Raw genomic sequence first — 14,163 nt, forward strand, 5'->3', positions numbered from 1 at the left:
GACTAGATGCACCCTGTGGTCTTTTACTGGCTGGCATCTTCCTTAATATAGATCAGTTTTTAGAAAAACTTGTAACTCAGGAACCGCAACTTGGGGAGGAGTAAAGTGTGGGGCATTTTCATTTTTTAGCTCTTGTGGAAAATTAGAACAAAGTCGCCAAGACTTATTGTTTAAATGTTTTTATGTTTAACATATTTTTAAAGAAGTCACACAATCTAACAACATATACTATGTACAGGTCACTTTAGTTTTCAATAACCTGTATCTTTGCAGCTGTTGAGAAACTAAAAGTCCCAGTATGCCATGCCGGTCCCACAGGCTGCAAGAGCGTGCTGAGAAGTGTGAGCCCTCACCAGCTGGGGAGTCACAGGTTACACTGTTAATATGATTTACAGGGATTGTACAGTTAATTACATTGTATTCTTAACCCAAGCTCCACCAAGAATCTTCCAGACATTCTTACTCATCTACCTCATACACAGACTCTGAGGACACCATATTACAACAGATATGCATAATCTTTAGTCGTGAATTATGATACCAGTAGTGTTAGTTTTGTATGTACCTTATAAGTCACAGTACAAGGTATGAGAACTGTATATGAATTGTGTCTATACTATATACACTCACCGGCCACTTTATTAGGTACACCATGCTAGTAACTGGTTGGACCCCCTTTTGCCTTCAGAACTGCCTCAATTCTTCGTGGCATAGATTCAACAAGGTGCTGGAAGCATTCCTCAGAGATTTTGGTCCATATTGACATGATGGCATCACACAGTTGCCGCAGATTTGTCGGCTGCACATCCATGATGCGAATCTCCCGTTCCACCACATCCCAAAGATGCTCTATTGGATTGAAATCTGGTGACTGTGGAGTCCATTTGAGTACAGTGAACTCATTGTCATGTTCAAGAAACCAGTCTGAGATGATTCTAGCTTTGACATGGCGCATTATCCTGATGAAAGTAGCCATCAGATGTTGGGTACATTGTGGTCATAAAGGGATGGACATGGTCAGCAACAATACTCAGGTAGGCTGGGGCGTTGCAACGATGCTCTATTGGTACCAAGGGGCCCAAAGAGTGCCAAGAAAATATTCCCCACACCATGACACCACCACCACCAGCCTGAACAGTTGATACAAGGCAGGATGGATCCATGCTTTCATGTTGTTGACGCCAAATTCTGACCCTACCATCCGAATGTCGCAGCAGAAATCGAGACTCATCAGACCAGGCAACGTTTTTCCAATCTTCTACTGTCCAATTTCGATGAGCTTGTGCAAATTGTAGCCTCAGTTTCCTGTTCTTAGCTGAAAGGAGTGGCACCCGGTGTGGTCTTCTGCTGCTGTAGCCCATCTGCCTCAAAGTTGGACGTACTGTGCGTTCAGAGATGCTCTTCTGCCTACCTTGGTTGTAACGGTTGGCTATTTGAGTCACTGTTGCCTTTCTATCAGCTTGAACCAGTCTGCCCATTCTCCTCTGACCTCTGGCATCAACAAGGCATTTCCGCCCACAGAACTGCCGCTCACTGGATGTTTTTTCTTTTTCGGACCATTCTCTGTAAACCCTAGAGATGGTGGTGCGTGAAAATTCCAGTAGATCAGCAGTTTCTGAAATACTCAGACCAGCCCTTCTGGCACCAACAACCATGCCGCGTTCAAAGGCACTCAAATCACCTTTCTTCCCCATACTGATGCTCTGTTTGAACTGCAGGAGATTGTCTTGACCATGTCTACATGCCTAAATGCATTGAGTTGCCGCCATGTGATTGGCTGATTAGAAATTAAGTGGTAACGTGCAGTTGGACAGGTGTACCTAATAAAGTGGCCGGCGAGTGTATATATACATATATATTTATTTTTTTATAATTTAATATGGAAATACTTATACTTTGAGATATTTATGCAGTGCATTCTGTCACCTTACCTGTGATACAAATATACATGTCTACAGGATATGGCTTTAGTAAGGCTATTTTAGTAAATTGCTTGTGCCTGCCTCTTCACTTCACTGGTTTTTAACATTACAGTGGTACAGTACCTTGGTTCAAGAGTAACTTGGATTAAGAGCGTTTTGCAAGAAGAGCTCAAAGTTTTCCAGAATTGTGACTTTAAGAGCATTGCTTTGGTTTAGGAGCTCCCTGTACCAGGTGGGAGGGTGAGCAGGGGGGCAGCATGGCCTGCACTGTACTCCCTTACCCAGAAAGTCTCCCTCACATTCCAAATCATAGCGAATCCACAGGGGCTTGTATCATGGGACAGAACCGTGGAGGTAATCTTATAGCTTTAACCCCTCTCTCCCCGGACAGAGTGTTGCATTTATGTGCCCAAATCTGTCCTGCTCATTCCTTCACACTCAGCCATTCACACTGCTGTATAGAGAAGTTTCTGTCACTGTCCTCCTGCACAGCTCTGTGATTCTCACTTCCTGATTGGTCCATGCTGAACACACACCCCTTCCCCGTTGCTGTCATGTGACCCAGACAGCTCTGACTGCAGCCCTGCTTCTCTATTCTAGCCTGTTGTACTACACTACTGCATTATGGGGATCTGCATCTCCATTCTGTATCTATACATTATTCTCCATATGACAATTGTTAATCTGTACAGTAACTTATATGACATATTCAGCTTTTCTAAATGTTTGTTTCATCTGTTCTACATGTTGTTCAGAATTTTTTTAAAAATCATTATTTTGGGGACATGGAACCAATTCTCTGCATTTTAATGATTTCTTATGTGAAATTTTGCTTTGGCTAAGAGTGGGTTTGGATTACAAGCACGGCCCCAGAACTAATTATGCTCGTAATCCAAGGCACCACTGTATTTTAATCCCTGGTTTGATTCATGCCATCCGACCTATCACTGTTATTGGAAACTCATTTTTTCTGAATATGGCCAATGTAACCCATAAACAGACCCTGTACTTGGAACATTAACAGATACAGTATCGGATACAGAGCACTGTGTGCAGGATATGTAAATGTTTTCTCACTGGTAAAGCCACGTGTAAACGTAATCTACTTCTTGCTGTTTGTGTTTGAAAGAAGTTGGGTTGTCTGGCCCTTACAAGCTCTTGTCTCATTGCAGGGTATGAATTTTATCACCGGAATACTCATTCTTGTTACTAAAGATGAGGAGAAGGCCTTCTGGCTACTAGATGCTCTTATTGGACGCATTTTACCTGGTATGTGGTTATCTTTATCTGGTTAAATCTGCAGCAAAGCTTTAGTAACTTTATAAATGTTTTTCTAAAAATAAAAAATAGAAGCTGTACTGGTTCAGTATATGGTATACATGTACTCCACAGATATATCAGGCTTCCCAGAAGAAGCCATCATTTTTCTTTTATGGTCCTCCACTCTGCCCTGTTGCAGCCAGTTCGTGTAATTCTTATTTCCGTGCATCAGCCCTCCACCTAGGGTTGCCCCTGATATCTATTGAGGTGTTACTATCATATTTTTCCTTTCTCTTGTTAGTTATGTGGACCCAGTCAATGTATACTGGCACACATTCTATAACACTGGGATATTTATTTCCTTGTCTAGAAAGTTTACATTTGGGCCAATACACTGATTTTTGCATGTACAGCATGTGTGTGTAACTAACAGTTTTTATATTGATATTAAATGTGTGTCAGCAGAATGATACTTTATTATTCCCAATGGGGGAGATTTATCAAACATGGTGTAAAGTCAAACTGGCTCAGTTGCCCCTAGCAACCAATCAGATTCCACCTTTCATTCCTCAGAGACTCTTTAAAAAATGAAATGTGGAATCTGGTTGCTAGGGGCAACTAAGACAATTTTACAAACTTTACACCAGTTTGATAAATCTCCCCCTATATGTTTAGTTGTTTTTTTTGGCCCAATGTATTTGTAACATGAGGCTTTATTGAATAAGGGCTTGGTAAGTTTTATTACAAGCTGAAGGATGAGGAAGAGGAGGAGCTGAGGTGAAGCTCTCCTGCCTACCTAGCACGCGGGAGTAATGTATGCTGAGGCTGTCCGCTGGGTCCCCTTTGGTTGTTAGTCTGCCCTGCTGTATATGGATTCAGTCCGGGAGGTGCTGTGGAGAGGCCAAGTTGCTTGGACGGATGCAGGAGGGAAGCTCGAGTGAGAGACGGGAGCCCTTACTGCAAGCCGGGAGCTGATCAGGAAGCAGTACCCCGCTGGTGACGTCAGAGCCGAGTGGAGCTGAACGCTGAGAGCCGGAGCAGCCGCTCGGGTGAGAGCCGAGCCGGCCGGGCAGAAGCGGAAGCCGAGTTGCAGGAGGCACGGGAGTCTGGGTGAGAGGCAGACCCCGTGCAAGGAAATACAAGGCTACGGGAGCCTGTGCGGGCCTGCCATAGCCACACTGGTCCGATTAAAGGGGCTATCCCCTACAGCTGGATTGCTGGTCAGAGGAAAAGGGGTTCGCCTAGCCATAAGAGACCAGAGTGGTGTGAATTCGTGGCCACAGAAGACAGCAGATGGTGAGATCAGCCCTTTTTGTTTTCCTTGACCTATACTGTGTGTAAAGCAGTGGGGGTCTAGTAGAAGGGTCTCACTTGGTATAACCAGTGGAGCAGAATTGACTTCTTTAAACCATTGTGGAACTGCTAACAGAGGGGTGTATGAAGTAACTGCACAAAGATAATTACTGAGTAAAAGTATATGGTGTACTGGAATAGCTTGTGCAAGGTGCAGAGAGACACTGCAACATTGAACATTATTAAAGAGACATTCTATTGACGCATAGAGTTTGGGCACATATGAACTGGGCCAGGCTTTACTGAGTGGAAACAACGGAGAGGACTGCCGAATTAACAAAATAGAAGTTAAATAACTAAAAAAAAAAGAAAAAAAAAAAAAAAAAAGGGGGTTAGCTGTTTAAGTAGGAGTTGGAAAAACCCCATTTGTGTGTTCTTAAGCTTGTAATTTATTTTGGGGTTAGGAGGTGCAAGGTCATGTAATCATATGTACGTTGTAATCTTCCCACCTTGTATGTGAGCTTGGTTACACTTTTGTTGGGAGTGAGGGGAATAACCTGTGGAGAACTGTTGGAGGAGGGGTGAAAAATCTGTGTGTTAAAAGGTACAATGATGAGAACAAAAAAAAATCAGGGGGGGGGAGGGGGGTGGAGGGTGGTGAGGGGGGGGGGGAGGGGGAGGAGGGGGGGATGGGGGGGGGGAGTGGGGGGGAGGGGTGGTTGGGGGGAGGGGGGGAAGGGGGAGAGGGGGGGGGGGTTCCCGGGTGGAATAAGGTGTAACAAGCAGAAGTGTTTCAAATTTTTTAGGAGTTTTTATTACTTTACTCTTTCCTCTATATGGGTCCTAGGCCAAAGGGGAGGGAAAGACGCCTGATAAGTGAGGGATGAGTACGAAAATAGTGGTTTGGAATGTAAGGGGTTTAAAAGATCGGTTAAAAAGACACGCAGTATTTGGGGTGATTAAAAATTATTTGCCGGGGATTATATGTTTGATAGAAACGCACTTCACGAAGTCCACGACTACTTTGTTAAATAGGCCCTGGTGGTCTTCTCAATACCACGCAACATTTTCTGAATATTCTAGAGGGTTATCAGTTTTAGTGCACAGATCAATTGTTTGGGAATTAGAGGGAAAAGTTTTAGATAAAGAGGGTAAATATATAATATTGAAATGTAGAATAGGATTTTTGAGGTGTATTTTGGTTTTTGTATATATACCACCACCGTACTAATCCGTCACTTTGAATAAGGTGTATGAAATAATTAGTGGGTGGGAGGAGTTACCAGTTATGATTTTGGGGGATATGAATTGTGTGATGAATGAGGAGAAAGATAGATTGAGAAGAAAAAAGGTGAAAAATATAGCTAAAATAACCCCATTAAGTAAAGCGAGCGTGGAAATGGGTCTGAGGGACATATGGAGAGAGAGGAACCCTGAGGCATCGGTTTATTCCTGTTTTAATAAGACCTGCCAGACAAGTTCACGAATTGACCTAGCCTTAGTAAATGACCTATTTGTACGTTATATAAAAGAAATAAAGTATAAAACACGCGCAGTGTCAGACCATGCCCCCTTATGTGTAGATATAGTGTCAGGGGAAAAACAGAGATTGATTAGATGGAGAATAAATGCACACTGGTTTAAGCTTATGAATAAGGATAATCAGATAAAGAGTGAATTAGAGGAGATGTTAAGTAAGAACTGGGGGACAGCGCCGGATGAGATGGTATGGGAAGCCATGAAGGCCTTCCTTCGGGGCATACTCAAAAAAAGTATAGAAAGTAAAAAGGAGGAGTTCAGAAGGGAAGGAATAGAGTTAGAGAAAAGGGTAGCAAGAATGGAGGAAAAATATCATGAGGACCCATGTGAGGAAAAGGAGAGGGAGTGGTTACAGGCGCAGGAAGAATACAATGAAATGTTGGAAGAAAAAGCGAAGAATAAAATCTTTTTTATGGGAAAAGAGAGATATTTAAGTGGAGGGAAGCCTAGTAAAAGAACAATGGCGATAATAGAGAGTCAAGAGCCCAGGAAGGGAATATCAGTAATAAAAGATGGGAGTGGGAGGTTAACTAGTGTGCAGAGTGAGATCAGGGAGGAATTTGTAAGATACTACGAGGGGTTGTATAGGTCAGAGAACAAGAAAACATCAGAGGAGATTGAGAAGTACCTGAAGGGGGTGGAAATGCCAGTTATTTCTGAGGTGCAAAAAGAAGAGTTGGGGGCCCCATTGCAGATTTGGGAATTTGAGAATGCCCTGAAGGAAGTGAAAGGGAATACCTCTCCAGGTGGAGATGGGTTACCTTTCGAGGTGTATAGGAGGTACGGAGAGGTAATGATACCGGCACTATGTAGAGTAATGAGAGGGGCGGTGGAAAAGGGTAAATTACCTGAATCTATGAGAGAGGCAAGTATAACACTTATACCCAAAGAAGGTAAGGATCTACAGCAGGCAGGAGCATATAGGCCGATATCACTGTTAAATGTTGATGTTAAGTTATATGCTAGAGTATTGGCAAACCGTTTAAAAAAAGTAATATCTGATTTGGTGCATGAAGACCAGGCAGGCTTTGTGCCAGGGAGAACGATTATGAGTAATATTGGACGGGTGTTTCATAATATGCAGATGGCTGATGAGGGAATTCCCCACTCCATTCTGTCATTGGATGCGGAGAAAGCCTTTGACAGAGTGGAGTGGGAGTTTTTATGGAAGGTCATGGAGCGGTTTGGGTTGGGGGACAACTTTATAGGGAAGGTAAAACTCCTATATAGAGATGTAAAATCATGTGTAATGGTAAATGGGGTCCAATCAGGGTACTTTGAGTTAGGAAGAGGCACGAGACAGGGGTGTCCTCTCTCTCCAATGTTGTTCATTTTGGCACTTGAGCCGCTAGCAATAATGATCAGAAGGGATGAGAAGATCCAGGGGTTTGGGGTTAAAGGAGCGAATGACAAAATCAGCCTGTTTGCGGATGACACTTTGCTTTTCCTTAGTAGACCAGAGACGACTGTTGAGTATGTAGTGAGTGTGATTGAGGGATATGGGAATTTTTCAGGGTTAAAAATAAATTGGGATAAATCTATTCTTTTGCCTATATTAGAGGACCAGGGAGGGGAGGGGGGAGAGAGATATGGGAAGATGAAAGTGTTGAAACAGGGAGAAAGTTTTAGGTATTTGGGAATAGAGATGTCAGGAAAGATCAGCGAATTTCATGGAAACAACACATATAAGGTATTAAGAACTATAAATGATAAAGTAGATATATGGATAAACCTTATACACTCCAAAGCGGATAGAGTCATGCTTGCCCAAACAATAATCCTGCCCAAGCTACTGTATATATTCTGTGCTACTCCAGTATGGATAGAGGAGAATATCTTTAAAAAAATAGAAGCAATGTTAAATAAACTTATTTGGGGGAGGAAGAGAGTAAGATTGCGACAAAAATTTCTTTGCCTGCCGAAAGGAGAGGGGGGAGTAGGGTTGCCGGACATGAGGCTGTACTTCCTAGCTGCGCAATTAAATTATTTAGGGAATAGGAGGGGAGTGGAATTGTATAAATATTTAGAGGGAAGGTTAGGTAGGGTTCACGACGGTATGATGGGGATGTTAGAAGTGGGAGTTTTAGAAGAGTTAGAATGGAGTAAGTATCCCGCGGTATCTATGCTAGTTAAGGTATGGAGGAATCTTAAAAAGCTATTGGGGGTCAAAAATGCGATAGATATTACACCCTTATGGAATAACAACAGATTGAGGGAAATATGTAAATTAGGAATACTTAAAAATCTTAAAAGAGCAGGGATTAGTAAAGTTAAAGACGCCTTCCGAGATGGGAAATTGAAAACTTGGCAGCATTTGAGGGATGAGTTTGGTCTGGAGGGGAAAGAATGGTACGAATACGAACAGCTGAAGCATGCCGTTGGGGATACTGAGAATGGAGAGTTGCTTATAGTGGGAACTACTCCGGAAATAATATCACTCCTAAGTAGAGGTATGGGTATTAAAAAGGGAGTATCACGAATATATGGGAAATTAATGGATGAAAATCAGGGGAAGATGGAAATGGGATGTAGGGGGAAATGGGAGAAGGAATTAGGTAAAATGTCGGAGGGGCAATGGGAGAGTATATTAAAAAATGTTAAGAAAGTGTCTGTAAACCAAAATCACCAGATGGTGCAGCTTCATGTTCTGCACCGTTTGTACTACACTCCCTCTTTTCTGGTAAAAATAGGCAAAAGATCCACGGCCGACTGTGCAAGATGTGGGGAAGAGGTAGAAGATTGGCTGCACATCTTTTGGACATGTACGGCCCTGGGAAAATTCTGGCGGGAAATAATAAAGGCAGTAGAAGAAGAACTGGAATATAGAATAGTACCGTATCCAGCATTGATAATATTGGGAGATGATTCACAAATGGCGGGAATGGATAGGAAAAAAAAGGAAGTGTTGGGTAGGAGATTGTTTGTGGCAAGACTTATGATTGTACGGAGTTGGAATACAAATGAAATATTACGAGCAGAGACTTGGAATAATTTGGTAAAACAGTATGTTAAGTATGAAAAGGTATGGGAAAGAGGAAGAGAGTAGTGAAGAAGAAAGTAGGAGTGAAAATAGAAACACTGGTCTGGTCGGGTTTGAGTATTGGAGGTCCACCTGGGGAAGGGGGGGGGGGGGAGGGGAAGGGATAAGGGAGGAGGGGGGTATTGGAAAAAGGGGAAAACTGGATAACTTGTTTGTGTGTAAAACTTTTTTGTATTTATGGATGTGACAATAAAAAAAGTTGTTTTTTTTTTTTTTTTTTTCAAAAAAAAAGTTTTATTACAAGCTGCAATTTTTCCAATTTCATTCAGGCGCATACATCATATTTTTTTGTTCTGTCATGTTCCATATGAAAAACCTCTAAACTATTTTATACTATGAAGACACTCATTCATTCAAAAGATTTTTACACAGAACTTTTTGTTAAATTTACTCTGAAAACCATGTGAACGCTATGGAGGGCAGAATACAAGATTGTAACAGCGGCAGGGGACATCAAGAGACTGCAGAGCTAGGGGACATCAGCTTATGGGATCTTTATGTAAGACTGAAAATAACACTATTTTCTGCCAGACATAAAGCAGCTGATAAGTATAGGAAGACTTGAGATTTTTAAATTAGAATAAGTTACAAATCTATACAATTTTATGAAACCAGTTGATTTGGAAAAAAAAAAAAAAGGTTTTTGCTGGACAACCCCTTTTTAATGCTTAAAGGGGTTGGCCACTTTTTAGTAAAATAGGTCAGTACAAAGTATTAGTAAGTGTAATCAATGTATATACTGACAGCAGCTGCCTGTGTACCTCATAGAGCTAAAATCAGACTCCCCTTTACCAGGCTGTACTGCCCTGCTCTGTTTTGTTTCAGTCCATAAAATGGCCGACATGGAGGAGCATGTGACCAGGCCCTGTGTCCTCCATAGACATAGACATATACAGGCTCAGTGGTGGACACTGGGGGGGCGAGGCCTGGTCACATGCTCCTCCATGTAAGCAATCTTATGGACCAAAACACCACAGAGCAGGGCACAGCAGGGGGCTCTGATTTTAGCTCTATGAGGTACACAGGAAGCTGCTGTCAGTATATACAGTGAGTACACTTACTAATACAGTACACTGAGCAATTTTACTATAAAGTGGCCAACCCCTTTAATGCTTGTTGTCAATAGTCTATAAACATCTGTAAAAATGGGACATTTGTCAAACGTCAATGATAATAAACTACTGATGGTTGTAGAGGCGATTGTGAACATCATAATTTTACAACATTACACAATAACAGTGGAAGCTGCTGCTGCTGGTCTCCATTCTTTTGGTTCAATTGTGTACATTAGTCAGCACTGTAAAAGCCATCCATTGTTATGATCATCTCGCACAAGCTCATGTTTCACTGACTAAGGCATGGGAAGAAAAAGGTGTAATGGCAATAATGCCGTAATGTTATATAGGCAATGGGGTTAAGTATCAGGTTCTGCATTCTGTACAGTGCTGTACAGGTTTTTTTTTTGTTTTTGTTTTTTTTGGTGATGTTAGGAGATCCTATTGATCCTATAGTATTTCAAAGCTGCATTTCCTTTGAGATGATATAGATATATATAGAAAATATTTTAATGGTGCAGAATAATAAAAAAATAACACAACAAATCCATCTGCTCATCTCCTCTGACCTGGCACTTTACAGGAAAATTATGTTCTACATCCTATTCACATCATGTTTTGAGTGCTTCATCACCAGAATATGTCTGTATACCTTCAAAAAAGTCATATCACATATACCGCAGTGCAGTCATAGACCAAGTTAGACCAATCATACTCCATGATCTATCACCCCCCCCCCACACACACACACACACACACACCCTAAAGGGCTTTTTAGAAGGGCTGATTATAGGCCAGGAGCGTTGCTAGAAAAGCTTCTTCAGATGATAATTGGTCCACGCAAAAGTGACAGTGGTCAGCTGAGGAGTGTAGAAAGACCTGATCCTCGGCTGATCATATATTTTGTGCAGGCTTTAAAATCTTTTACTGTCGCAGCCCTGTGTAAACAGGGGTTGTGCAGTTGAAAGCAATAAATTGAAATGGTTGCACGGACAGTACAGTGATTGTTTGTGTGGCACGGCTGCATCATTCATCGTGCCTTCTAAAGGCATTGTGATTGTCTTCTGATGCGGACACCAGAAGATAATCTTCTAATGTAAAAGAACCCAGAGTTATCACATGAGCTTTAGAGCTTTGTTTGCTGATTCAGCGGGGGCTGTCCCTTGATACTCTGTACGACATGCAGGTTTGACTATTCAAAGTCTGCAGAACTACTAAGTGACTACAGAGCCGTTACATCCAGTGATTCTTAGGGGGCATTAATTAAATTTTTTAAATAAAATTAACTAATTGAATTAAATTATAAATAAATTAACTATTGCAGACACTTCTCCAGTATTATGAATCTCCAGTCCCTGTTGTGTGGCGTTAGAGCGTTCAGGGATGTGACATCACATGCCCAGTCAGTGGTTGTGGCAGGATACTGCTGCATCCGCTGAATGGCTGAGTGGGCCTGGACACACTATTTCTGGACAGCGGGGACAGAAGCTGCATAATACTGGAGTTGACGTGGGAGACAGGAAGTCTTTATTTATTTATTTATTTATTTATTTATTTATTTACACCCTGTCCAGGTATATATCTAAAAAGTATCATGCTCGAACAACTCGAACAACTTTTTTTTTTTTTTTTTTTTTTTATATAAAGACCTCTTTAAAATGGTTCAGTGCTGTCAGCATCACGCTATAGAGCATAATGATCTGACCAGATTCATATACAGTTTTTGTTTATAGAGATCCTGTATAATTTGTAACCTATTAAGGGTGCCTTCACACCGGTTCTGCAGCAGATTTGATGGTGCAGATTTGATGCTGTGTTCAGCTATTTAAATCTAATCTGCTGCAATACGGTGTGTGTGTTAAACTACCCAAAAACTTCTGTTAATTGTGGGTTTTGGAGTCCAATAAGAAGTTCTACACATAACCATGCTTCAGTGAGTGGTATTACTCACTCATTACTACAGTCACTAAGTAGAACCGACCCCTGGACTCCTAAAGCCGCAATAAGCAGAGACAGATATGAATAAAGTGGTAGAACCCTTTTTCTACAACGCTATATATCTGTATGCTAAGCTACTTCTGCTTTACAGCATCTTGCTGTTAGATCGCACTGTTCAATGTTCCCTGTAATGTTTTGTTCATTCAAATTGCATACAATCAAGTAAAAAATTCATAATTAGAGATAAGCGAACCGGGTTCGGGTTTGAGTCCACCCGAACGTTCGGTATTTGATTAGCTGGGGCTGCTGAACTTGGATAAAGCTCTAAAGTTGTCTGGAAAACATTGATACAGCCAATGACTATATCCATGATTTCCACATAGCCTTAGGGCTTTATCCAACTTCAGCAGCCACCGCTAATCAAATGCCGAAAGTTCGGGTTCGGATCGACTCGAGCATGCTCGAGGTTCGCTCATCTCTATTCATAATATATAAGATGGTAAAATATAGTAAACGCTAGATTTTATACTAGATGGCTGTAATAAAAAAAAAAAAAAAAAACACTAACCCTCAATTCTGTCCTTATTCATGCGGGTGACAGATAGGGCTGAATGCATAGTGCAGTATAATGTGTGATGCTGCATTCATACATCTCCTTGGCTTTGGCAGGTCTGTAGTGCCAGTGAGGAGAAGTCTGTTTTCTCTCATTGTCTGTGGGGGAAGAGAGGTGACAAGTGGTTGATGTCTCTTCCCATCTAATGCCGCAGTGTATATCCAGAAACAGGACAGGACAGAACTCATTAAACAGTTCAGGCTGTGGGACATGAAATCAATTCATCATGAGGAGGATCTTGTTATCTTGTGCTGGGATTTGTTTTGTAGAGCCTTCTAGTAAATGGGTCGGCTTATCAATGTCTTCTGTGCAGGATATGGTACTTATCATATCCTGTCCTTCAAGTTTCTTTTATAAGCCTTTTAGAACAATATTCAGGGGAAAAAAAATGTTCCCACAGTTTATCTGGAAAAGGTTGTAGATATCTCAATAAATAGATTTCTGTTTAGCTTGTAATGACGTACTTTAGTTTTTGAGACCTTGAAAGAGTCAACCTCTCTTACTGCTTTACTTTTTATGGTAATGGTTTGTTTTGTGCTCAACTAAGCCCTGTTCACACTGCATTTCTGTCACGTGTTTTATAAAACCTATAGACCTGTATCCTATTATTTTTACCAGTAACATATACATTACAGTTTTTTGTTTTTTTTTTCATGGGGGCAACACAGTGTGGATTAAAATAAATTACTTTATTTGTAACTCTGGTTCATTTGACTCAATTTGTGAGATCAGGTACTGAAGCCAGATGAGAGGCTAAATCTGAATCCGTGTTCCAATCCTCTCCCAGCTGTGCCTTTTTATGGACCTTTCTTTATGCACATTATTATGAGGCATGTGCATATCAGTGGCTGCTTCTGCATCTAACTGAAATCTATGTTCGCTGGGAGCTAGCTGCTGAATTCCCCCTATGTGCTTTTACCCAAGGATGCTGGTCAGACTAAACTATACCCTTTCCCAAACTGTTATGGCAAAGCTGAAAATGACCTTTGTCTGAGAAACCGCATAACACCCTTATCCCTTCTCTTCTAAATTTGATGGCCGTCATGTGCCAAACCTAGATTGGCCTATTATATTGGTAATAGTAACATATGTTTTAGCCTCTTTATTTATTTTATATTTGGCTGGTGTAAAACAGCACAAAGTGGAGTTAAAGTGAATGTACCAGCATTACATTCGCTTCAAAAATTTTACATGGATAGAACTGCGCAGGTGCCGCGGTTCTTTTTATTGAACCGCAACCCAGTTCCCGCATACGTTGCTGTTCTATTCTCTGGGACCAGCCGGAGATGAAGCACTGGAGTAGGGCCGGCCCGCACCTAGTTGGAGGCAACCCCTACCCCTCTGACGTTGCTTTATTAGAATCAACGGTGCTGCGTCATGAAGGAGTGGGGGTTTCCCCTCACTGGCTGCGGGCCAGCCCTCCTCCAGTGCTTCATTCCCGGCCGGTGCCCGGGAATAGAACCTCACCGTACGCTGGAATTAAGCCGTGGTTCATAAAAAGGA

At 41.7% G+C, this 14,163-nt stretch overlaps 1 protein-coding gene across 1 annotated transcript in view; it reads left to right on the forward strand.

Moving 5' to 3' along the window:
- Positions 1 to 14,163, forward strand: part of LOC138781136 (growth hormone-regulated TBC protein 1-like) — a 44,511-nt gene that overhangs the window by 12,810 nt on the left and 17,538 nt on the right. Inside the window, exon 4 of the mRNA XM_069956765.1 lies at positions 3,095 to 3,191. Within this exon, the coding sequence (XP_069812866.1) occupies positions 3,095 to 3,191 (97 nt within the window). The remainder of the gene's footprint in view (positions 1 to 3,094; positions 3,192 to 14,163) is intronic.

The sequence above is a fragment of the Dendropsophus ebraccatus genome, unplaced genomic scaffold (assembly GCF_027789765.1).
Source record: "Dendropsophus ebraccatus isolate aDenEbr1 unplaced genomic scaffold, aDenEbr1.pat pat_scaffold_934_ctg1, whole genome shotgun sequence".
In the NCBI taxonomy this organism is placed as follows: Eukaryota; Metazoa; Chordata; class Amphibia; order Anura; family Hylidae; genus Dendropsophus; species Dendropsophus ebraccatus.